Below are 25,802 nucleotides of genomic sequence, written 5' to 3'. Positions count from 1 at the left end.
GAAAGTAATCTCTTGATCTTTACCACACCCATGCAAACATAGTGCTACCGTCGAACAAAGAACATGTGAACTGTTTACCTTGTTCCCTCTTTAATCAAATATTTATCTTGAAACCACAATTATACTTGTGAACATATTCACCGTTGTACTCTTCAGAGGAGTGATTTGAGAATAAAGGCAGATTAATGGTTCATCACAGATAAACCGGTTCTCTGGAATGGGTAGCCTTTCCCTTTCATACACCTGTTTGCTCTTTCCAACTTAAGATGTTCACATACATTGATTTGACTCAAGATTTTTGTTCAAGTCTGAATTTGCAACATCTGCAATCAATCAATCTTTGGCTTAACTTTTAAATGTTTAACATTGGTTTACTTTACCAATGCAACATATATGTGGAACTAAGAACATTTTCATTTTCAAGAAAAACTCAAGAAAAACTTGTAAAGAAAATTGCTTTAAAATATCCCATTGCAAAAGACCCCATTGTCAGGCTGAAAGCTTTTAACCTCAATTAAAAATAGTTAACCACTGGATAATATGGAAAATTCATTTTCAGCATATTTGTGTTTTAACAAACCAGGTGAACACAAAATAATTGTCATGTTTAAAACATTAATTAGCCAGGAATATCACAGCAGTTACAGAAAATCCAATTTCAACAAATGCAACATGCAACATTGATTTATACAACTGCATTCTTCAGTCACTATCATTGTCAGACCCAGTTTTCTTGTCCATTTTATCCATTACATACAAAGGCAAATTTAAAAATCTAACAATACAACAGTGTGGCTTGTCTCCTTAGACCAACTAGATTATTTATCTATTTATTTAATTTTGGTAATAGCTAAACTAACCGCTACATTCGTAGAATAGCAAAGAAAAAAAATTCTATTCTAGTTGTAGCTTACACTTTTCCCTTCGTATTGGCATCATTTTTAAGCTTCAAGCATTATTCTCGATAAACATGATTTTTTTTATTTTTTTTATGCGTCAAATAATAGTAGTAAAAATTACTATCTTAACAAAAAATTAAAGGTCCTCTCACCACTATGCTGAATGTCATTCACCCCAAATACTTCGACCAGTAACCTTTGACCTAGTTTTTGAACTTATTAGTCCAAAAATATTTTACAGAACCCTCTTGATCAGATATGATGAGTCCTGTTTGGGATCTGAAACATGTCGTGTAACAAATCAGCAATAACAAAGGGAATCTGTAAATGGGACTGTTTAAAAAAATTAAATCCCTCCATCTCTTTTTAGTCCCACATGTGACAGTTTTGATAGAAAATGTCGCCTCTTTTACAATTATGGCTCATTCATGTGGAAAAATGCAAAACATATTATTGGTTAGTAAAATAACAAGGAACACCTATATTCATATTTGTCTGTTCTGCAAAAAAAATAGTGTTTTTTTTCAGTTTCATATCACCATCACTTCTCAGCATAGACGTGACGATAGACACCCAGACTGCGACAACAAACCGAAAGAGAAGTGAAGTTCTGTCCCTCCAGAAAGTTGTCGCTATAGAGGGTTGAAGACATGGAGAGCAGCATGGAAAAGAAGCACACGGGACTCAAAGTTGTTATAGCCGTTATCTTAGCCATCCTGGCAGCGATTCTGAGTTGGGAAGATGATGACTTTGAGCACACGTTCATGGAGAGATGTCAGAAGTTTAAAGGGTGAGTGGTGTTTCTGAGCATGTGCTTGGAGTTCAGATGCGCTGTTCTGCAGGTACACCCGGAAGCGACTTCAGACCTGAGCAAAGACACTTTGACAGGTTCCGTAGTGGAGACATGACTGGAAATGTTATTTAAGGCATGAGAAGTATCCGTGGATGCATGGTAGAGACATCTTGCATCTCTCATTCGTGATAAAGGCCGGAAACACTGAAAAACCTGCTGCAACGGAAACTCAAAGCAATTCAGGATATCCTGTCTGAGCTGTAACTGTGATCAACAGTGTAAAAAAAGGACTGCAGCATGTAATGAAAATGTCATCAAGCTGTGCTTTGGTTTACTTTCTTTTCTTTGCATACATCAAAGTAGGGTTGAGCCGATCCACGCCTTGCTGAATTGATGCATTGATACACTGATCAGACTTTTCCTGTTTGATTCTGATTTACCCATCATTCTGATTCCATACCTGAAGATCAGTAACACAAAAAAAACATAAACAGTAACTGTGCTGCGGGTTGTTTGACAGGGGATTTTGTTTTAAATCCAACAGAAAAATGCTGGATAAATGTTTCCTTTTTTTTCTGTATCAAAACACATGTCCCTAAAATAATATGCTGTTTGCTGAACTCAAAAATGTATCTCAAAGTAAATGCTGTCAGTCGGTGCATTTAGAGAAAGAAAACGGAAAATGTTCTTAGTTGTAATGAATATAATAAATCGGAAAAGAAAACTAATAGTGGGCTGCTACTGTGCGGCGCCCGGGGAGTAATCTGGGGTTAAGGATCTTGCTCAGGGACTGTGGGGATTGAACTGGGTACTTGCAACCTTCTCAAAACGCAAGTGCACTGCTCTAACCACTAGGCCACCACTCTCCTATTATAACTGATAATACAACGCAAGAAGTTATAAACCTTCTCTGAAAACCCACAAATAATATTCCCAGGATTTTTAAAACAACCAATTCATCCAATACAACAGAAAATAAAATAAAAAGAATAACTGAATAATTGTGTAAGTCCTTTACAAACAAGACTTCTGTTCATTTAACAGGGTACCTACATGCTTATTATTCAAAAAAAAAAAAAAACTAATTTTTTAGTTTTAAGTTTCCAGACTTCTCAGTGCTTTGTGTTCATTTAAGATAATAAATACCAATGTTTGCTATCAGTTTATGGCACATCATCCGAAGGCAATACACAGGATATTTGTCCGATTACAATTTACTGGAATTGAAGAAAATTGTTTTGAGAGGAAAAGAATGGTATCCATTTCTTAAACTTCAGCAATTTTTACTCAGACAAATTTCCTGTGTAAATACGAAAAACCGAAAAGAAGTAAGGAGAGAAGAAAGGAAAGAGGCAAGGAATGAAGGACCATAGAATGAATAAAAGACTGAAGGAAGGGAGGTAGGGCACATTGGATGAAGGAAAGAACACTGGAGAAGGATGAAGGAGTGGGTTTAGTTCAAGTCCAACAACAATACAAACATTTAATTACAATTCCAAGGGGAGACACGCACTTACAACTCTATCCTAAAGCCCCCATATAGTAAAACATGGAGTTTTCCCTTCCTGCATCGGCAGCATGAGCGTGTCTGAAAAGCCGCTACTAATGAATGGGGTGCATCTGCTAATAGATGCACCCCATTCATTTACTGAATGAGTGAATGAATGATGTCGGGGGGGTTGCTGCAAACACACAGTGTCAAATAAGGAGTTGGCCTCGTGATACATTTGCCCCATGTTTCTATGAGTTTACCAAGATAAACATCCCATAACATTGTAAAGCTTTTAAACCATAAACCTTTGTGAAGCCTACCAACCATAAAACATCATGTGACTTTTACTTGCCCTAGTATCCCACAAGTAGGTTGAGTGTATTTATAGCCTGTTAGTGACCTTAGAGACTCCATACGATGTAGACTCCAGGCCACAAGATTTAACAATAGTAATTCAAACTTATGTAACTCTTACTGCTTTAACAAAAATACATGATTAATACAAAAACTGATTATATATTTCCATAACAAAACCCAGCTGCATTCAGCACAGCTTCATCCAGTTATAATTCAATGCAACCGATTACAGTAGATCATAAAAAGTAATTAGTGCAGTCGTGGCTCTTTAAGAAAACCATCAGATTACATTGGATCGGCTGATGTATGCTGATGTAGTCTAGGGGTTTGATCAGATTACTGCTCCTTGATTGATGTTCCTATGCAGACCTCAAAACATAATTGGGGGGAGTGTTGGCCTAGTGGTTAGTGCAGCGCGTTTGCACTCAGAGAAGAATGCAAGTACCCGGTTCGATCCCCAGTGCCTGCACACTGGTCCCTTAGCAAGACCCTTAACCCCTGATTGCTCCCCGGGCGCCGCACATGGCAGCCCACTGCTCCCCAAGAGTGATGGGTTAAAAGCAGAGAACAAATTTCGTTGTAATGTATGTTTCAATAACAATAAAGATGATATTATTCCTATTAATTATCCTCTGTAATATCTGAATTTTTGGATACAAGTTGTCCAACTAAATATTTGTGGGGAGAAAGCTCAGACTTTCTGTTAGAAGTGTTGCATAATTAATTCACTCTCTGGGGTTTTAACTCGGTGTATTTAAACAGAGGCGTCACCCATGTGTTCACACAGTATCATTTTGTTACATTACAACCCTCAATGTATTTTATTGTTATTTTCTATGTTAGAAAAAATATGTGGATTACATTATTTTCCACATATACATCTGAAAGTTTGGTGAGCAACTCAATTTTCAAAACGTGTCTGTGTGATACTTAAAAGCTAAACTCTGAACTTTACCTTCCAGGGCCAACTGTCACACCATATGGGACGCATTTCAACAGGCCTACGTTAACAAAGATCATTGTGAAGTTCCCACAGAGGCTTATGATCCCGTCATTGCTGCAGCTCCTATGGAATCTGCCTGCAACACAGTAAAACTAATGAAACTATGTATCCTAATTCAGCTTGATAAGAGCTTGGCCACAGTAAGTCAGTGTAATGATGTTTGTGTTTGTGAATAGTTGATGTTCTGGAGCAAGACAAAGGATGTGGTCCATCACTTCACTAGGAAAAACAGCTATTTTAAGACTGTGGAAGATGTCCTGCTGTAATCGGTCCTGGATAAGCAAGTCTGGTGTGGAAAGAAGGGCAGCGATGGTAAGACTCCTGAAGTTTGATGTGGAACTAAGATTTAGACGAAAGAGCCACAGTTTTGTTTGTTGTTATTTCTCTGCTTTCGTGACTCTAATGTCGCTCCGCTTTTTCCACAACAGTTGTTTCTGTTCTCTCTCTCTTCGGAGAAGGTCGCTTTTTCCTCCTGCTCCTGCTCTGCCCCCCCACCCCTCCCCCTCCTGCTGACACTGTTTCTGCTGTGTTTTTGTGCTCTCTCTTCATATTACCCGAACTCTGGAAACTATGGATCTGCTCAGCTGGTCTCTCAATGCTATTGATCAATTTTTTTCAACGGGAAGGCAGAGAAAAGGGAACCCGTCCTGTCCTGATGGGACATATTTCGTGGGATACACCCTAGATTCTTGGAACAGGTGGAAAATGGTGTGTTTTTCGATTTTGTTAGTCGAGGACGTGGAAGACGTATACATGTTTGGATTCATGATACTTAGATTTGTTCTATTTGGATTCGGAGGATTTCTGATGTATCAGCAACTTCAGAGAATGTCAGTGGCAAATATGGCCATGATCAGGCTGCCGGCCGCATATGATGCGATCACTAAGGATGTGAACGAGCAGAACTGAAGTTGGACGAGCAAAGCTGTAAGCTAGATGTGATGGAAGGCAGACTGGCTTCGGTGGTTGAACTCAGAGGATAGAAGAGATAAAAGTGGATGTGAAACACGGAAAAAAGCCCATCAAATTTGGAATAATGGATTTGTGATGTGGAGCCAGCGACGAAGGACATTAAAGCTGACGTTGGTGCAGCTTGTTCTCATAACAAATAGTGTATTTGAATTAGGCTTCCCCTTATCAAAAGCACCCCTTGATGTTATGACGAGAGGGCCCAGAACTGCTCCCCCCAAATGTGGCTCCAGGGGTTTAGTCCAGGGTATACGTGGGTATACGGCATATACCCACCTATTTTTCAGTCAGCATTGCGTACACCCACTTCTGAATAGATTCACCAGTTTACCCGTCTGTGTCACAGCACTTTGCTGCTCCCCCTCCCCTCTCGTAATGTCACATCCCTCAGCAGCGCAACCCAATCATCGCGTAGGCTCAGCCTGGCCTGCCCACTCAGCTCTCTGAGTGGGCAGGCCAGGCTGCCCACTCTGCTCAGATTTAGAGAGAGAGAGAGCACTGGAGCAGAAAAACATGAACCGCTGGAGCATGAAGAAGCGCCATTTGGCTCTATTTTAATACCACAAATGAAAGCAAGCTGTATGTTTTGTAATAAACCGGTTAAATGCAGAGGAAATACAACAAATTTATATAAGCACATGAAAAGCCATGAGCAAGAAAACGTTGAGCGACAGAAAAGGAGAGAGGTGACGAAACTTCTCTTATTGCCCCGATAGAAAGTGTAATTGACCTTAAAGGAACCCAGTACATTTATACTATAAAAAAGTGTTACATAAGATAACATAACATTAGCTAATCCTTCATTTATTCAACGACAGGGAAATTTATAGAATTAAAGCAACAAGCAAGTGCACACAACACAGACAAAATTACATAAGGCTTGAAATATATAAGAGGTGGATTAGGAAAAAAAAACACTATGAACATAACATTAATATTATTTTTCAATTGTAATAATTTAATAAAAATAGAGCAGTTTTTCACATGACTGTTTCTAAAACAGGGCATTTTTCTGGGCTGCGTTAAAAAAAGGGCAAAAACTGTAAGTATATCCACTTCTCCAGGGATCACTACACCACCTATTCTCCACAGAGTTAAAGGCAGCGCCCTATGGAAACCGCATCAGGCGGGGTCCTTGGCAGCAAGGCCTCAGTCAAATTGTTCCCCTGAAATGTTTGTGATGTATGTGATGGACGGTTGTACTGGAACTGTAATTTCCCTCTGGGATTATTAAAGAATTTCTGATTCTGATTCTGATTTTATCTGGCAGCATCAGATAAAATCAGATCAATTTCGAGTCAATTATGTCTGTAATTTTCTTGTCATTTACGTTTTTAAGTGAGTGGTTGAATGAATTTCTAGGGGACCAATCGACAAGTGCTTACTTGTTATCAGACTGATTAAACAGGTTTCATAAGTTTCATGCATAAAATACGCTCTTATTTAAATATGGACAGTCTATTGTAGAACTTTAGGAGCCAAAACAAATGTCTTTCTACATTTCATTTTTTTTGTACTACTTCTCTTTATTGTGTAGTGTTTTGGCGCTAAATTCTGTAGTTTCATGTCTGTTCTTATGTCCGAACCTGACTAAATTGTTGCTATTGTTCTAGAAATTTTCACCACTGGTTGCCCTGGATGGACAGAGTGTGAGAAGAGCCCTGTTCGCTCATTTTGGAGCAGACTCTCAACTGCGGTGAGTGAAAAATATCATTTTTTTTGTACTCAAAAAACTATGACAGCTGCAGCGCTTATCGTTGGTGGGCACAACACATTCACTCAACGTGGCATTGCAGTTCTCTCCTGTTAACGACGAAGAGGAGAACAGAAAAAGGCCTTCATCAATGTGGCTTTGTTTGGGTCTCCAAGGAGCTATATTGCACAGCTCTCTCCTGGGTGAGAAGCAGCCCACCCATTCAGAGGGGCTCTGCTTTGGTTTGGCTGCGAAGACACAGCAGTAATCTACCTCAGACAAACTGAAAACAAGCATGGGGTATAATTACAAGTAATTGTTTTATTAAATTAGCTCAAGTTTACATTAAATTAATTTGATGGCTGCAACAAGTTAAAAAAAGTGGGACAGGGTGCAGCTAAAGACTGGGAAGGTTGAGGGATGCTCAAAAAACACCTGTTTGGAACATCCCACAGGTGAACAGGGTAATTGGAAACAGGTGAGTGTCAGGATTGGGTATAAAAGGAGCATCTTTGAAAGGTACAACCCTTCTCAAGCAATATAGATTAAAGGTCACCACTTTGTGAACAACTAAGTGAGAAAAAAATCTATATTGTCATTGTAACATACATTCCATTGAAATTTGTTCTCTGCATTTAACCCATCCTCTCGGGATGTGGGCTGCCACTGTGCAGCGCCAGGTATGTGCCATTGCTCAGATTCTTTGGAGTGTTGGAGTTTATCAGTTTGAACATTAAATATCTTGTCTTTGTAGTCTTTTCAATTGAATATAAGTTGAAAAGGATTTGCAAATCATTGTTTTTTTTTTTTTTTTTTGCATTTTACACAACTTTATTGGAATTGGGGTTGTCACATTGAGAGCCTTCACTCTATAAATCAGATTGTTCTGGGCTGGGTTGTTTACCCCCAACAACCCTTTTAATACTAATCATAAAATCATTTATCATATTCATTTATTTCTATGTCTTTGCCATTTTAGGTCACTTGCCCAAGTTCTATAAGTATATGTTTAAATGTTTTTTTCTTCTTTATTTAAAGATGTTACATGACTGAGGGCCTCCATTGGTTTGTTTTTTATACTTACCTGTTTAGTTTCATTTAGAAATAAATCTTCCATTTTGCCATGTCATGATCTTTTAAATAACATTATGACAGCTAAACAGTAGTTTTTTGACATCTTGTTATAGTGAACATAACGTAATGAACTAGACCTGGTTAATATTTTGCTTTCAACCTCAAGGTTCCTAAAAGAGAGAAAGAGAGAAAAAAAACAATGTTAACGTATCCCTTTTCATCCTTTTCTTACTTACCTTTTAAATTGAAATATCTACAAGAAGAAGCAAAGAGAGACAGTGGTGTTATTTTAAAAATGTTGCTACTAAAATACTATGAAGACTGTTTGTTGTGTACATCTAAAGTACATTTTGTGCGCAGTTTGCAGATTCTGCTTGCGGGGACGTCACCGTGATGCTAAACGGTTCGCTCCCAACACCGTTTGATGAACGAAGGTGGGTCTGAACGTCTCAATAGAGGGATTGTCTATTCTTGGATATTTAGTTGTACAACCAAAGATTTTCTCAGTGAAGGTACATCTAACATGTCAGCAGGCATCGGTAAAGTCGTATTGTGTCCCAGATTGAGGTTCAACGCACCTTCACTGAATTATCTTTTATCAAAGCTTGGTGCAATTAATCAGTGAGCAGCTGAAACCAAACAAGTAAATTAGATTTTGTTTAAATGTGTTCACTTAGGAATACAATTCAACCAAAGTAAGGACACCAAACCTGTTCCTTTCCACCAGCTGTTGGTGATGTTAGAACTGACTATTCAACCTCATAAAGCCCTTTTTCATTCTGTTTTCACCCATGCAGCAGCACATAGTCTTTGATCTGCAACAGTCCACAAAGTTGGGGCTTCCCCCAAAACAATTTCCTGTAAAAGCCTGCACACAGTCTATGATGAAAAAAATAAACCTAGGTCTTCTTTTTTTTTTTTTTTTGCACTAGAATATAGCTGCAGACTCTCAACACCCATGTAAGATTTTCTTGTAGCCAACCCTCATTTTACAAAGATAACACAACTCTTAATTGAATCACTTGTTCTATTATCTTTTAGCATTTTGACAAATAACTATAAGAAAGGACTTCTGTAATACCCCTAGGGTAACATAAAGATATCAACTTTAAAAAAGTTGTGAATGGTCAAAAGCCCGCACGCGTGCGCAATTGCGCATGGCATCTGGGTTCAGCGCGCACAGCAAATATGCTGCGCAGAAAATAAAATTCAAAGTGAAAACAAAATATTAAACCGAGTTTTTTTGCACCATTTTGCAAGTCTGGTGAGACGGTGTTTCACTGCCCCGCTATGCTGTTTTTCCAAGTCTGACTCTCTTTTTATTACCATTAATAATCAAATATGTGGTTGGCTACTAAGTGCAGATGTTTTGTGCTATAAATGCTGTGTAAGCCAAATAATGTCTCCTCTTATTTTTGCCCTCAGTATATTTGCCAGTGTTGAGTTGAAGAGATTTGAGTTTCCCAGGGTGACACACTTGACTGTTGTTCTGGTCACCCAGGAGAACTCAGAGTAAGATTTTCTCTTTATATCTAATATGGTTGTCTGATTTAACATTATTGACCTGGTGAGTATCCTGATACACAGATTTAAATAAAAAAACTAATCTTTGGATGTTATAGTCGTCACGTTTTGTTGATGTGGACCCAAACACAAGCACACACACACACACACACAAACACACAAAGAGCTAGTTCCTATGCAGGTTTATTAAAGTAATATGGTTTGGCAGAAGGAAACCAGAATCAGTTATCGGGCTGGAGTGGATGAATACTGAGTGCAGGGCCAGGAGGACCGCAGGAAGCAGGAGGTGCAGATGGGAGCAGGAGCTGACGGACCAGAGAGAGTTCTTGGAGATGCGAGGCTGCTGTCAGACCAGAGGTGCTGGAGCAGGCTATCCAGCGACAGAGCAGAGAGCAAACCTGGAGCACATGGGTGGCAGGAAATCCGATAGTTAGCAGAGGCCTTACTTGAAGCAGAGAGGTGGCAGGAAATCCAGCAGCTAGCAGAGGCTTCACTTGAGACACAGAGGTGGCAGGAAATCCAGCAACTGAACAGGGAGCAAAGTAGGTTGACAAACATGGAGAATGATGCCGAACTGGCGGGGAAGACTGAGGGAGGCTGGCAGGGGGAGTGAGTTCTGACTGATTAGTGCCTAACAGGTGTGACTGATTGCTGAGGGAGTGGAGGGTGAGCTGAGTGAGAGGAAGAGGAACTGAAAAATAACAGGGAAAAAGGCCAGACCAAAACTAAACCATAACAATATTCTTTCAGGACAGACTGCTCAAATGAATCTTTACAAAAATTGGAGAAGGAGCTGCGGGACAAAGGGATCGGTTATAGGTGCTCGGCAGTGACTCAGTGAGTAAAATATGATTACTGAAAACTGATTAAACATCTTGTGGAGTTTTTTTATGCCCTGCCGATTTTTTTTGTTACAGGTCTCACCTCGAGAAGTGTGCCTCCGACCCAGACAAACCTCGTGGTGCCTGCTGGTCACAGTGAAAGAATGCCCCTCATCAAACAATTGAGCATGTTTCCTTTAGTGTTTACGGTTCAGTTCAACACGGATCATGTCTTTTTAATATTAAAAGGTGTGACTGGGGAATCTTTTTTTTTTTTTTATTCTTTTTATAACATGCCCTGTAGTTTTAGATAAAGGTTCTGCTAGATGCGTTTTGGTGATGTTTGTGTGACAGAGGGATCAGTGCATCCACTTGGCTATATTTTTCAATGAAATCAATATACCAAGTTGTAAGGTAAAAGATTAAATATAAGTAAAGTGAATCTGGTCATTTTATAACAAATTTGAGTACAATAACCTGGGTTCATTGCCTATACCCTTGGATGTTTGTGTTTGTTTTCGGTTTGTAGGATTTACAGTACATACATTTTGCTTTCTGTCCCTTCTTTGGTTTCCTCACACTGCCTCCAGAGGTCCTCGTTTCCCTTGGTTTGGGTTCTAGCTTGTCACATCATGCTGTGTTCTGGTCACCTGAATTCTTCTATTATCTATCGCCATCAGTCCTTCATTGATTTTTTTTTTTTTTTTTTTTTTACAGTCCCAGACACCAGTCATTCAGAGTGTTTTAGACAGTGTTCAGCAAGCCTCTCTAAAGCTAGCTTTGGGTCTTTATTTTTGGTTTACTCTTCATGTAGATGTGTCTCTATTTGATTGAACTGATCTTGTAAAGGGCCTTGAGTTAGCATGGGCAGTGAATTGGTGCTATATAAATATAATTGAATTGACTGTTAACCGCTTTGTGGTTCAGGTGATTGTCCTCTCTAAATTGCCTTTAGGCATCACTGTATGTACGCAGGGTTACAATCATAAATTTAAAAAGCTGTGAAATAAAGTTGACATTAGATGGGCTGTGTTGTTTATGTATGTAACCCGAATTTCCCCATTGTGCAACTTTAAAATAATTTCTTATTCTCTCTCATACATATGTTAACCTTGAAAATTAATATCTGTTTATATTGTATACCTCATTTATTTTGCATATACATGTGACTGACTGGCGTTTTTTTTATTATTATTATTTTTCAGAAGCCCGTAGGCCCATTAAAGACTGTCCAAAATCTGTAAGCTATAATTAGAACATTTTGGATGCTGCTTCTTTGTCCTGTATTTTGACTGCAGCATGCAATTTCTATTATCAAACACTTGATGGCATTCCTCCCCTTACTTACCTAGACCTAAACAAGGAAGTCACATGAAGTTGACAGCAAGTGTAAACTAGTTCTCTCTTTCTTATTTTTCAAACATTTGATGGCACTCTTAGTCATACGTCACAATCAGATTAAACTAAAATAAGAGAAAACAATTCTGTTCAAACTTCATGTCAACGTGGTCTGCTCAAAGAAAAAAAAAACATAAAATGGAAAGATATCTTATTGTTTCTTTGCAGCAAAAATAACAAACAAGAAGCTTCCAGTGGTTTTTTGTTCACTTGCACAAATGACTGCGGCTTCGTAGTCATCAAAGTCAACCTAAAAAGCAAGAAAAAAATTAATCAAACCATATCCAACTCTGACTGCTACTTTAAAGCCTGTTTCTCAACGTTGTCTTGGTCTACATTTGTCATTCATTTTAGTGATAAACTTTTTGACACAAGTTTTATGAATATACCTTAAACATTGGATCACTTGTTTACGTGTTTGGGTGAAAAACTTGGCCCTCTATAGAGAGTGGGTAGTTTAAGGCCTGTGGTGAGACTGAAGCTGGTTTGTTGGATAAATCCTGTTATCACAAATCCAACTTTGAACGCAATTTCAACATGCATTGAGATGTGAGGAGAAATTGCATGCATAAGACTGGTTGGTTTCCAAGGAAATGAGAAGTAGAATCTGAATGACAGGCTTCACATCTCCTATTATAGATCTCAGTCATTACTTCATTTACTTCCCTGGGTTAGTCTTATTCTCTCCTGGCCTCTCCACCCTGTACCTCAGATTAATATTGACATTGAATTTGGGTCCAATCATGTATCTGCAATGCACCGTTTGCCCCTTACCCATCAAGTAAATGCTTTAGGAGCATCAAATCCAGATCTAATAAACTCAGAAACAGCTTCTTTCCAAGAGCTGTGAGGGCTATTGCTAGTGAAAGACTATGGTCCATCATATGTTACAATCACAATACTGTTATCGCTTAATTGCACACTGCTATTCTCTGGAATATCAAATTGCACATTTCTGTAAATGAAGCCTCAAGGTCACTTCACAAAAAAATTACCTCAGTACTTGAGATTCATGCAGGAGGGACTGATCCATGTAGCATGGCTATCATTTGCAAAAGGACTGATATCAGCGCACTTGGACTCTGACATGAACTTGCTCTAATGTTTTAAGAAAAAAAAACTACAAATACTAAGTCTGTTGTGTCTGTGTGTCATTATTTGTGTACATTCTATGCCGGTGTCTGCCTTAAAAGTAATTTCACCATGGTAACAATAAAAGGTTATTTATTCTTATCAAATCTGATAAAGCGCCACAGGGCCCTCTGACCACCACCAGCAGGCAATACAGGTGAAGTGTTTTGCCCAACGACACAAAGACTGTTGTCCGAGCGGGGGATTGACCCGGCAACCTGCCAGTTATAGGACAAACTTTTGCGCCAGTGTCACCCTGAGACGACCTGAGCTCTGCTCTCGAAGAGAAGAAGGAGAGGGCCTTAGTAGAAATAAATAAAACCAAAGCGGATTTAGAAGATTTTTTTTTCCACAATACCCCTGAGCAGTGGAAGAGCAGACAAACGGTACCCTCTAGAGTCACAGGACTACGTGCAAAACACTTTTGTTTCTTAATCAGCCATTTATCTGATCTCCTCAGCACCTGCAATAGTCTGTTAAAAGACGTTTTGTCAAACTTAGAACCACAGTCTTCAAAAACACAATTGAACAGTATCAATGCCCACATGGATGATAATGAAGTTAATAATGGTATAGCCTACCATCATCATTTATATTTATAATAATAATAGTACTTGACTGAATGCCTATACGCATCAGTGGTATTTTAATGCAGGCTGGTAAGAAAATATCAAAACACAAAGAGAAGAAAAAGAATCACTGAAAAAACTCATTTATTTTCTGATCAGTGTGACCACTGACTGAACAGAAAAGGTACCAGGATTAACTAAACCTTGCTGCTAACTTGGTCTGGAGCAGGGTAGCTGCACAGAATAAATCATCAAGCTCTACTGCTTTTGTGAAATTTAGACGAGGAATTCAGCAAGGATATCTGGAAAATCCCGGCTTAATCCTCTATCTTGGTTCTGTGAAACAGCCGTCTGATCTCTGTGCCTTCTCTCTCTGTCCCCTCCCAGTATTTAAACAGTTTGGTTTCATGATCTTATTTGGTTACGCCTGTTTTCTACCTCTAGTTGTTTACCTGCCCATTCATGCTTCAGTTGGGTTTTCCTGGCTAGTTCAGTTTTGTACAATTAGGCACTTCACTTCTATTTACGGTCTGTGTGTGGGTCTTCACTCTACAAGATCATGACAAAAACAGCATCACTACCCCAAGCACTTTGAATTGTATTATTACTGAAAAGCGCTTTTTAAATAAACTTGCATTGCCTTGCCCAGCTTTTTGCCAAAGATTTTTATTCTCCAGACTCTGGCCTTTTCTAAAATGGGCAACATTTTAAGCAACAGTGGGAACATGTTTTGTCATGTGCTCTCTTTTTCCTTAAATAATTTTCTCATTTTAAATTAATTTCAGTTGGCATTAAAGAAGAGGTAGGTTTGAACCACCTAGTGTTCCGCATTGTATTAGTCAACCGGTCACATAACCTGAAAGCTATTGAAGAAAAATTGTGAATCTTAATCAAAAATACCTAAATATAAAATGTATTCAAATCAGGTGAAAATTAGTGCACCAGGTGTTGTGCTTTCATTTGTGAAACCAAGTGCAAGCAAGAACATAAGAGTCACATGCTGTACTGAAAGGTAATTTATTAGATTAGGAAAACAAAGGCTTACAGGCTGGCGGGGAAAACAGAAACTCGGAACACAACAAGATGGTGACCAGAAATTGGGTGGCACAGGAGAGGACCTGACAATGGGTGATACTGAGTGGGCTGACTAAATAGAGGAGGAGACAGAATCTAACCGGGATACACGATAAATGACTGTACATACAATAATAACCAAACTAACTAAAATGAGGACAGGCAGGCAGGAAAATAGGAATAAAACAGTAAACTAACTAGATACTAAAACAAGAATCTACGGGTAATAAAAGGTACAAACCTGGACCAAACTGCACAGCATCCAGGACAACCACGTGGTACCACCAATAGATAAGATGATCCTCCCAAAACTCTAAGAAGAAGGATCACCTTTAAGGAGGTATAACACAGTACCAAGTGTCTGCTGGGCACTTGGTACTGAGCTGCGCTCTCTGGCCAGCAGAACAGTGTGCACTGCTCAAAGAATACCTTTGCACTAATATGCTTTATATAAGTTGCAGTGGGTTTTAACTTCACAAAATAATAATAATAATAATAATAATAATAGTAATAATACATACATACATTTTCTAATACATCTATCCCTTGTGGGGTTGCGAGGGGTGCTGGTGGCTATCTCCAGCTGTCAATGGGCGAGACGCGGGGTACACCCTGGACAGGTTAATAATAATAATAATAATAATAATAATAATAATAATAATAATAATAATATAAAGTAAGGCAAGGCAAGGCAAATTATCTGTATAGCACATTTCAGTACAAAGACAGTGCAAAGTGTTTTACATAATTAAAATATAGGAAAATAAAACAGAATAAAAACAAATAGGAATAAAATGTAGAAACTAAATAAAACATGGGAAAATAGAAACTAAAAGAAAATATTAAAAACAGTTGGACTACAAAGCTGAACTAATGATGTTTCAGTAAAACAGTTTAACAGTTTAGTGTGATTTGGTGAATGTGGCTATAGTGCAAAATGCTTTGAGTGGTCAGTATGACTGGGAAAGTGTTATACAAGTTTAGCCCATTTACCATTTGTGGTCATGAGTAAAATTTGATTTACAAGCAAGGAAATGCATTAAAACTGGATCTAAAAAACGCGTGTGCCTCATCTGTCTAGTCTAATATTATGATTTGACAGTAGATTTGTGTGACTGCGTCTCAACACATAAAAGTTGTAAATTTTTGTTTGGGGTTTGTTTGGCTGGGAACTTTAAAGTTGGTCCCTAAGCCAACCACGGTGTTTAGGAGGAGCGAGCAGGCAGAGAGCAACCTGAGCTGAGCCCGCCTGTATCGGCTCAAAGAAGAGGTAGACACCGCCCAAATGTTTGCCCCAGTTTCTAACTTTGCAGCAATATGTAAAAAATAATAATAATAATAATATTACGGGACAACAACTGACAAACGGAACACAACATCATCAGCAATATTTAGGGTCATGTCTCTTCAGCCAATCTGAATACTGCGAATGACCGCGGCTTTTGCAATAACTCCGTCCCAAAAGTTCACGTGACGTCACCGTCTACCTGTCTCTTGAGTTGTCCTCGCGCGCGGCGCACCTATCACATCACGTCCTCAGACCGCAACACCAGGTACACAAAGTGCTGGGAACAACCATTCCCCCCGGGGAAGTGAGCCGCTGCTGAAGGTTGACGCTCCTGGAGGGATCTGAACACCAAGGCCATGGAGAGAGGGGAGGTCCGCAGCTTGGAGAAGAGGCGCAGGAGACGCGGCTTAACCATGGCTGCGATCTTAGCCGTGCTTCTCCTGCTCATCATCGCCATCATCCTGGGAGTGACTCTGACTCGGAACGAAGATGAGTTTGAGCGCATGTTCATAGCGAGGTGTCGGATGTTCAGGGGGCTCGGGAAGCCTTCAGGGTGAGCTATGTTTTTTTTTTTTTTTTTTTTTTTTTTTTTTTTTTTTTTTTTTTTTTTTTTTTTTAAGTTGAAATTGCTCGTTTCAGCAGATTACGCGCAGGAACGACCTAATTCCTGGGGAGGAAACAAAAGAAGTTGCAACTATTCATTCAAAACGTTCAACAGGAGCCACCTACCAGCTTTAGATCGGGCGTTTTCTGTTTCTTTTTATCAACAAAAGGGACTACAAGCTGTAAAGAGTTTCAGAGGGGTGACTGCTGGAAAGCTGGAAAAAGTGCAGGTCCTGCATACCGGTGCATACCGGCCCACCCACAGCACTGCTTTCAGTCGGGAAGTGAACATTCACACACCAAGTTCAATTCCTGCTGCATGATCCCTATTTTTATTCTTTTTCTGTTTACCTTATATATAGACATCTTTTTTACTTGCATGTGTGTCTATCTATCTATCTATCTATCTATCTATCTATATATATATCTATATATATCTATATCTATATATATATATATATATATATATATATATATATATATATATATATATATATATATATATATATATATATATATATGACCTGTCCAGGGTGTACCCCGCCTCTCGCCCAGTGAACGCTGGAGATAGGCACCAGCAACCCCCGCGACCCCATGAGGGAGAAGCGGTTTGGAAAATGAATGGATGGATGGATGGATATATATATATATATATATATATATATATATATATATATATATATATATATATATATATATATATATATCTACGCACACAATATGAAGTTGGGGAAAAGAAATATCACAACAACCACATGTGTTGAAAAATATTACCTTAGATGAAAAAGAAAATGTCATATATGTATAGTGTGTGTGTGTTTTAGGGGTGCTATGACCTTTACAGGGGCGCCTCATTGTTTTCCTGGGTGCATGCATGCACCTAGTCGCATGGTTCCTTTACAGATGTTCCACATGTATGGGAGCTGGGCAGGGGCGGACTTAGCAATTCTGGGGTCCTAGACAAACTTTTATGAAGGGGCCCTCATTCAAGTTTGCCAAAGTGTGAAGGGTTCAGTAGGGCTTCATGCTGCCATACCGTCAACTTGACAGTAGAGCAGCACTTACCTCTAGTCCCTCTCATCAGAGACGGAAGCCTACAACATTCAATAATAGATATGCATGTATTCGCCTGGAGGGAGCTGTCAATCATTGAGCATGTGCAGCAGCTGGAAATATCATGTTAAAAAGACCAGGTTCATGATTTAGAAAAAATTAATTTAAACCAAACCTCTCAGCCCTATTAAAATAGATATGTTATTAGGAACTGAACATTAGATTAGGACGTATATGCATATCTATTCCTGAACGCTGTAGGCTCCCGTCTCTCATTCGTCAGCTGTAGGGGCTGGAGGACTGTGCTACTGTCTGGTTCACAATATTTCAGCATAAAGCCCTACAACACCTTTCACACTGAGGCAGACTTGGAGGAGGGCCCCTTCACAAAAGTTTCCCTGGGGCCCCAAAACTGCTAAGTCCGCCAATGGGTAGGTCCGCCTCTGTAACTGGTAATGGAGAAAACATGTCAACTGTGATTTTTAGACTATACAAAACATTGCTGCCTTTTTATTCACTCTCCAAATGTTTAATGTTCTTTAAACCTTTATTTACAGCCTAACAACAGGGAATATATCTACTGTAGGTATTGTCTGTGTTTATCCGTAAAAACCAAAGGATGAAACATGTAAACAGTTTTCCATGTTTGTGGTTGAGTAGCAAGATCATTCTCAGTTGTAAAATTCTCACTTGGTCTATAATGTTTGATAAACAATAAGCAAAATAGAAAAATGTTTTCATGGTATTTAAAAGCTAAACTCTTACCTTAACTTTCCAGGGACAACTGTCAAAGCATATGGGATGTGTTTCAACAAGCCTACGTTAACCGAGACCCTTGTGAAGTTCCCCCAGAGGCCTACGATGGCGTCATTGCTGCAGTTCCCTTCAACTCCACCTGCAACACAGTAAAACTGATGAAATCCCGTATCTTCAGTTTAATCAGAGTTATGCCACTGTAATACAGTGTAATGATGTTTGTGTTTGTGGATAGACAGTGTTCTGGAGCGAAACAAAGGCTGTGGTGCACGACTTCACTGAGAAAAAGGACTGTTTTAAGACTGCGGAGGATTTCCTGTTGGGATCGGTCCTGGATGGCCTAGTCTGGTGTGGAAAGAAGGGCAGCAATGGTAAGACTCCTGAGGTTTGGCTCACAGCCACAGTTTGCTTCTGTTTCTTTGGTTTCAGAAAACTAATGTCATTTCCCTTTCATCACAACAGTTATTACATTTAACAGTAACAGATATATTATTCTAGAGTCAGTTATGTCTGTAATTTTCTTGTGGAGCGACTCGGGTACATTTTCAACCTTCTGTGAGTGGTTGAACGACTTTCACAGGAACCTGTTGAACAAGTTCTTACATGTTATCAGATTGTTTCATGTCAGTTGCGACATGTTTCCGTGACTTTGATGCCTAAAATATGTCCTTGTTTTCATTTCATATGGAAAATGAAAAACACGATAAATACCGAATGCTTGAGTTAAAAGATTTGGACTGACATGTCTTTGTTGAAACTTTGCATGCACATAGCAGCAGACACAGTGGCTTACAGAAGTATTCCAAAGCTCTTTTACATTTTGTCTAACTACATGTACAAACCGTAATGCATTTTACAGGGAATTCATACGTTAGACCAACATCAAATATTTGTTGTCATTCAGAACGAAAGAACACCTTACCCTGAAAATGGTACATGGCCTGCACTTGTATAGCGCTTTATAAAGTCAGAAGACCCCAAAGCGTTTTACCCTACAATCAGTCATTCAACCATACTGACCATGTGGAGCTAGATTGTAGCCACAGCTGTCCTGGGACAGACTGACAGAAGCAAAGCTGCCGTACAATCGGCGCCACCAACAGCAGGCAAGGCAGGTAAAGTGTCTGGCCAAAGGACACTTAGATGGACAGAGAAGAGTTTTGAACCGGCAAGTCACTGCCTATAGATCGAATTCCTTGCTCTTGCGGTCCTGTCGCCTTAACATATAATAATTTCATTCAAAATGGGTGATACATTTCTATTGAGCTCTGATTGATTTACTGACGGAAGACAGATGGACAGGAGCTCTGCAGTGGGGATAGAGTGCCTGTAGTTGATGTCCCAAAGGTGATCCGTTCCTAGACGTGTGGTGGTACTCGCCAAACCGGGCGCGTCTCTGAAGGATGTGGTGGACCCAGGGATGCTGATGGCGCTGTTCGGCTTACCACATTACATACAGCACCGTGACACGCTCGGTAAAATCGAGATCCGCCACGGGGAGTTGAACACTGTTGTAGGAAAATCAAACAATAACTGACCTCCCAGACTCATTGAATAAGGAAACGGTGAATAACAATATATAATTGTATATCGATGACAGGAAAAAAGGTCAATAAAAAGTTTAATAGAATAACAGTTTCCCTTCCTTTTGCATTCTTGCCTATCATATAGGTTAATATTACAGTCAATACATCCTCCCAACCAATCACAACGCAGACCCAGGAACCAAGCTCCACCCCCTTCAAAGAGTTCAGAGAGCAGGTGTTCTTTTTTTAAAAACCTGCAGTATTGGTAAAAAGGTGGTTGAATAAAGGGTTGAGTTTGAATTCACTGTTTGTTTTCCGTATCTAAAAATAAATCGCTAAGCAACAGCATAAAATGGCCAGGGCTGCACTTAAAATATATGTTTTGAATTTGTTGATAATTATCGCTATCGATCAATGTGATTTGTACTTAATCGATATGCTTTATTTCTATCTCGTCCAGCCCTAATCGCACCCAACGGTCCGGCTGCAGCCTCGTTTTCTGCCCTGTTTCTGTCCGGCCCTCGCCTCTTACTAATACCTGACAGCAGCCTTGCCGTGAGACAAAACAAACACAGTCGTATCCCAGACATTCGTTATCCTGCACAGTAAATACACGAGCATTGGGCTTGGCAATCAGCGGACAGTGGAGCTGATGTGCAGTTCTCGTGTCTCCAGTATTCACATGTTTGAACCACTGCCGTCAGGTCATAGTGACTTTAGGATAATAATCCAATAGCAACACGCGTCGGCCGCTCAAATTCCTTGCGAGAGAGGTTTAATGTCAAGCATCCAACATCAGACAAAAAAGGTGAAAAATTCGCCTGGTTCACGTTCGGTGTTAACATACCTCAAGAATTCTGCCCCTGAACTTCTCTTTATGTTGTTTTCTTAGGAAACTGAAACATCCCTTCAGTTATCACTTAAGTTATTATGCTTCTTACCAAACTTATTTACCTAAATTCATGTTTTGTTCTAAATGTGCATCACAAAATCTTTTTCTACATTGAATTGTTTTTACTACTTCTCTTCACTGTGGACTGTTTTGACATTATATTCTGTAATTTCATGTCTCTTCTTATGTCGGTTCTGACAACATTGTTATTGTTATAGAAACTTTCACCACCGATTGCCCAGAACAATGTCAGAAAAACCCTGTTCGCTCTTTTTGGAAAAGAGTCTCGGTTGCGGTGAGTCAATCACACCAATTTATCCGTTTTTCAAAAAAAATATCACACACACGTATGTAAATATGGGAGTTAGCTTGCCAATAATAGATTCAAAGTGAGGTTTGTGACTTACTTTAAACGTATAATCTTTGTTTAATGTGGAGATATCCAACCTTCTAAACCTTGTGGTGCAACGCTGGCATTTCTCATTAATTCAACGCAAACAGGCGGATATACAATTTCTCAGCAACTGTGGAATGAGACTGTTACACTTAGAGCTATCTCACCACAAATCTGATTATAAATGCATTTAATGCTAATAATGCAATTATTCAAGTTATTTCTATTTTCTTTGCCTGTTTAACTCACTAGCCTAAGCTCTGCAAATTCTTGTACTTGTGGAAAACTGTTACAAACTTGGACAAAAGCTGGCCCTTGCGATCCATTTAATACATCCAAGTTTATTTTTGTTAAAACAGAAAAAACTAAATGTTTCACTTTAAGAGAAGGATTCTTTATTTTCACACAGATTGTATTGTACTTGCAGCCAAGTGAGAACATTTTTTACACATTTTACTAGTAAAGTAAGAACATTAATGTAAAGAGAGGACCTTTTCTTTGAGGGGGGGTGTTGGGTGGAGGTTTAGGGCTAAGGTGTCAATTAGGTTTATGTTAGGGTTAGGGTTAAGTATGTATATACTGGTAAAGTTTGGGTCTGGGCCATAGAAAGGGTTGGAAATGAGTGGAAGTCTATGGAAGTCAAAGGATGGTCCTATCTTTGTATTTAAAAATGTTTGTGTGTGTGTAGCTGGGCGAGAACAATTTTTGCTAATTTTACTAGTAAAGTGAGGACATTTTTTCACTCTAGTCTTCACTTTTCTTTGGGCTAGGGGTAGGACTGCGGTGTCAATTGGGATTAGTTATGTTGTGGTAGTGGTTGATTTAGGGTTAGATCATAGAAAAGCTTGAAAATGAACAGAAGTCTGCAAGTCAAGGTACAGTCCTCAGAAAGTATTTAAAATGTGTGTGTAAAGCTAAAGTACATTTTCTGTCCAGTTTGGAGGGACTGCTTGTGGGAACGTCACTGTGATGCTAAACGGTTCCCTCCCGACTCCGTTTAATGAAGCAAGGTGGGTCTGAAAGTTTCAATAGAGGAATTGGATGTTTTGTTATACAACCAAAGATTTCCTCATTAAAGGCAATTCAAACATGTCTTCAGGGGTCGGTAAAGTCATATTGTGTTCCAGACTGTGGTTCCTGACCTTGTTTTCCTTTTTCAAAGCTCAATTACAGTAGCTATACAGGAATTTGTTTTTCCCTGGTTAAGAAAAACACTTTTCATACAATGTATTGTGAGTTAAAAGATGTAACAACATTTAGTGAATTGATTGCGTGATCAAACAAGTCCCGGCTTTTTTTTTATTAGTCGGAACAAGCAGCAAATTGGGGACAACTGTGAGGAAGGAGGCTTTCTCACGGGGAACAGTGTTGGGGGCGGAGCTTACAGTTCACACTGAACTGTTCTCCTCACTCATGGTTCGAATCAGTGCAGGACCAGGGATAGTTCCTTTGATCAGAGTGAGCAGTTAAACTAATTATTAGAACAAATGTAGATGTTTTTTTAATGTTCAATCAGGGATTCGGTTCAATCAAAGTAAGGACACTGAGCCAGTTTTTTTTTTCTCCCACCAGCCGTTGCTGATGTTAGAACTGATTATTCACAAACTCGCAAAGCCCTCTTTAATCCCCCCTTTATCCATACAGCAGCAATCAGTCTTCGTCTGTTCAGTGTTGGGAAATACTCCTTAACAGCTTCCTGCACAACCCTATACACAATCTGCATTAACAACAAAATAAGCCTAGCTCTTTATCTATTTTCTTATTATTTATCTATTCATTGCAGTAGTATATAGATACAAGCTGAACACTCCTAGAAGACCCAGCACCAGTCTACAGCCCCGTGGTTTTTCTTATTCGTTAATCGCATTTCTTCTGGTCAGTAAATACACTTTGGAAAACCTGCTCAAATTATCTCCCAGTTCACAACTGTGCACAAGATAATGAACACAAAAAAATTGAAGACAGTTAGGGTTAAGGCGGCGGTGTCCAAAGTGCACACAGGGGCCGTTTGTGGCCCTCCAAATGATTTTGAGTAGGCCTCAAGAAAACTGGAAGGGGACAGATCTGGCCTCCAAGCACATGAGGTTGATGCGAAGGACCCCTTTTTTAATCTTTTAGGGTAACACTTTCATAGACAAAATTCTCTTAAAATAAGTTGCTTCGAGGTTTAACAAACAAATGCTTGTTATTTATCAACCAGCGGTCTTCATATCTGTTTTGTAAACAGTTGATCTGTGTCAAAAGGTTTGGTCAGCACCGGGATAAGGGGTCAGGAGTGGTTTGGGCATGGGGTTGGGGGTGGGTGGGGGCTGGAGAACGGCGTTTAAAGGCAGATTATTCCTCGTTTGTCACAGTTCCAGCTGTTTAAAGTCATAATAGGCTTTGCTCTGAACGTATATACCGCGTCAGTCATAACTTTCTTATGACCAACCCTCGATTTATAAAGATAACTTTAACCTTAATGACTTTTTCTCTTATCTTTCAACATTTTGAAGAACAACTAAAGAGAAACAGTAATACCCAAGAATAACAAAGTTGGGATTTAAATTTGCAGAAAGGAGAGTTTAAGCTCAAACCTAAACGTGTCGAATATTTGAACGCTTACAAGTCCAGTATGCTCCTTTCCCCCAAGTCTGTCTCTTTTTTTATTACCATTAACAATCAAATGTGCTATTGGCTACTAATGGTAGCTGCTGTTTTCTGCTATAAATGCTGTGCAAGCCTAAAAATGTATCCTCTTTCTTTTTTATTCCCTCAGTATGTTTGGCAGTGATGTGTTGAAGACTTTTACGTCTCCCAAAGTGAAACAATTGAATGTTGTTCTGGTCACCCAGGAGAACTCTGTGTAAGATTTTCTCTTTATATCTGATGTAGCTGTCTGATTTAACATTGTTGACCTGTTGAGTATCCTGATACACAGATTAGAAACAAAACAAATTACAAAAAAAACAACTAATCTTTGGATGTTATGTTCTCGCAGGACAAACTGCACAAATGAATCTTTAGAAAAACTGAAGATGAAGCTGAACAAAGGGATCGGTTATAGGTGCTCTGAAGTGTCTCAGTGAGTAAAATGATTGAAACGAACCGATTAAACGTCTTCAAGTCTTCTCATTTCCTGCTGATTTGTCTGTTACAGGTCTAAGATTGAGTGGTGCGCCTCTGCCCCAGAGAAACCCTGCTCTCTCTGCTGGTGACAGTGAAATAATCCCCCTCATCAAACAGTTTATTATCTGTTGTTTCGTTGTGTTTTAAACCAAGCCTAAAAACCTTTGGTATTTATGGGTCAGTTCAACACGGATTATGTTAGATAAAGTTTTTGCTATATGTGTTCAATTGATGCACATGTGTAACAAAAGAATCAGTGCATACAGTTAGCCAAATGTTTGAAAACAATCAATATATTAAGCTGTACATTAAAAGTTATTTCATATTTTGTAGTAGATGTGAAACTTTAAAAATGTTCAGAAAAAAAGTACAATAACCTGGTAGGGGTGTATTGTACTTGCAGCCAAATGAGAACATTTTTTACACATTTTACTAGTAAAGTAAGAACATTAATGTAAAGAGAGGACCTTTTCTTTGGGGGTGGGGGGGTGTTGGGAGGAGGTTTAGGGCTAAGGTGTCAATTAGGTTTATGTTAGGGTTAGGGTTAAGTATGTATATACTGGTAAAGTTTGGGTCTGGGCCATAGAAAGGGTTGGAAATGAGTGGAAGTCTATGGAAGTCAAAGAATGGTCCTAACTTTGTATTTAAAAATGTTTGTGTGCGTGTAGCTGGGCGAGTACATTTTTTGCTAATTTTACTAGTAAAGTGAGGACATTTTTTTATTCTAGTCTTCACTTTTCTTTGGGCTAGGGGTAGGACTGTGGTGTCAATTGGGATTAGTTATGTTGTGGTAGTGGTTCATTTAGGGTTAGATCATAGAAAAGGTTGAAAATGAACAGAAGTCTGCAAGTCAAGACAGTCCTCAGAAAGTATTTAAAATGTGTGTGTGTGTGTGTGTGTGTGTGTGTGTGTGTGTGTGTGTGTGTGTGTGTGTGTGTGTGTGTGTGTGTGTGTGTGTGTGTGTGGAGGGGGGTGTCCTGGTGAATGTGTGGTTAATAAATACATGGGTGGTTGTGTGTGCATGTGTAGCTTTCATTATGAGGACCAAAACCTGGCAGTAGACCAATGTTGCATGGACAATTGGCATTGTGAGGACATTTTGCGAAGTCCTCACAATGCTTAGGTTTAGGGCAATGGTGTGACCTGAGCTTAGGTTAAATTTAGGTTATGTATGTACCTGTCACCTTAGGCTTAGGGTGAGGGTTTAGGGCATAGAAAGCAATAGAAAATGAATGAAAGTTAATGGAAGCTTCACATAATGATTTCCAGACGTGTGTGTGTGTGTGTGTGTGTGTGTGTGTGTGTGTGTTTTGTAGGAATTATAGGTATGTATCATTTGCCTTCTGTCCCTTTTGTGGTTTCTTTGCACTGCCACCAGAGGTCCT

The 25,802-nt window shown here is 39.2% G+C and overlaps 2 protein-coding genes across 2 annotated transcripts; both read left to right on the top strand.

The window, feature by feature from the left end:
• The first annotated feature begins 1,481 nt into the window (after nucleotides 1-1,481).
• LOC118556954 (ADP-ribosyl cyclase/cyclic ADP-ribose hydrolase 1-like) lies at nucleotides 1,482-10,657 on the top strand. The gene is given in 7 exon segments (XM_036125704.1): nucleotides 1,482-1,689; nucleotides 4,504-4,630; nucleotides 4,721-4,856; nucleotides 7,127-7,209; nucleotides 8,641-8,714; nucleotides 9,706-9,792; nucleotides 10,555-10,657. Coding segments are annotated over 7 exon segments (738 nt in total). The 5' UTR covers nucleotides 1,482-1,549; the 3' UTR covers nucleotides 10,646-10,657.
• Nucleotides 10,658-16,327: 5,670 nt separating this feature from the next.
• LOC105919002 (ADP-ribosyl cyclase/cyclic ADP-ribose hydrolase 1) lies at nucleotides 16,328-24,742 on the top strand. Its single transcript, XM_012854210.3, has 8 exons — nucleotides 16,328-16,638; nucleotides 18,520-18,646; nucleotides 18,733-18,868; nucleotides 21,134-21,210; nucleotides 22,246-22,319; nucleotides 24,068-24,154; nucleotides 24,290-24,373; nucleotides 24,449-24,742. Exons 1-8 carry the CDS (start codon nucleotides 16,442-16,444, stop codon nucleotides 24,504-24,506), a joined length of 840 nt encoding a protein of 279 aa, XP_012709664.3. The 5' UTR covers nucleotides 16,328-16,441; the 3' UTR covers nucleotides 24,507-24,742.
• Nucleotides 24,743-25,802: the final 1,060 nt, after the last annotated feature.

Source organism: Fundulus heteroclitus, chromosome 21 (assembly GCF_011125445.2).
Source record: "Fundulus heteroclitus isolate FHET01 chromosome 21, MU-UCD_Fhet_4.1, whole genome shotgun sequence".
NCBI lineage: Eukaryota > Metazoa > Chordata > Actinopteri > Cyprinodontiformes > Fundulidae > Fundulus > Fundulus heteroclitus.
Note: the sequence above shows the minus strand (reverse complement) of the source record. Positions and strands in the feature narration are given on the sequence as shown.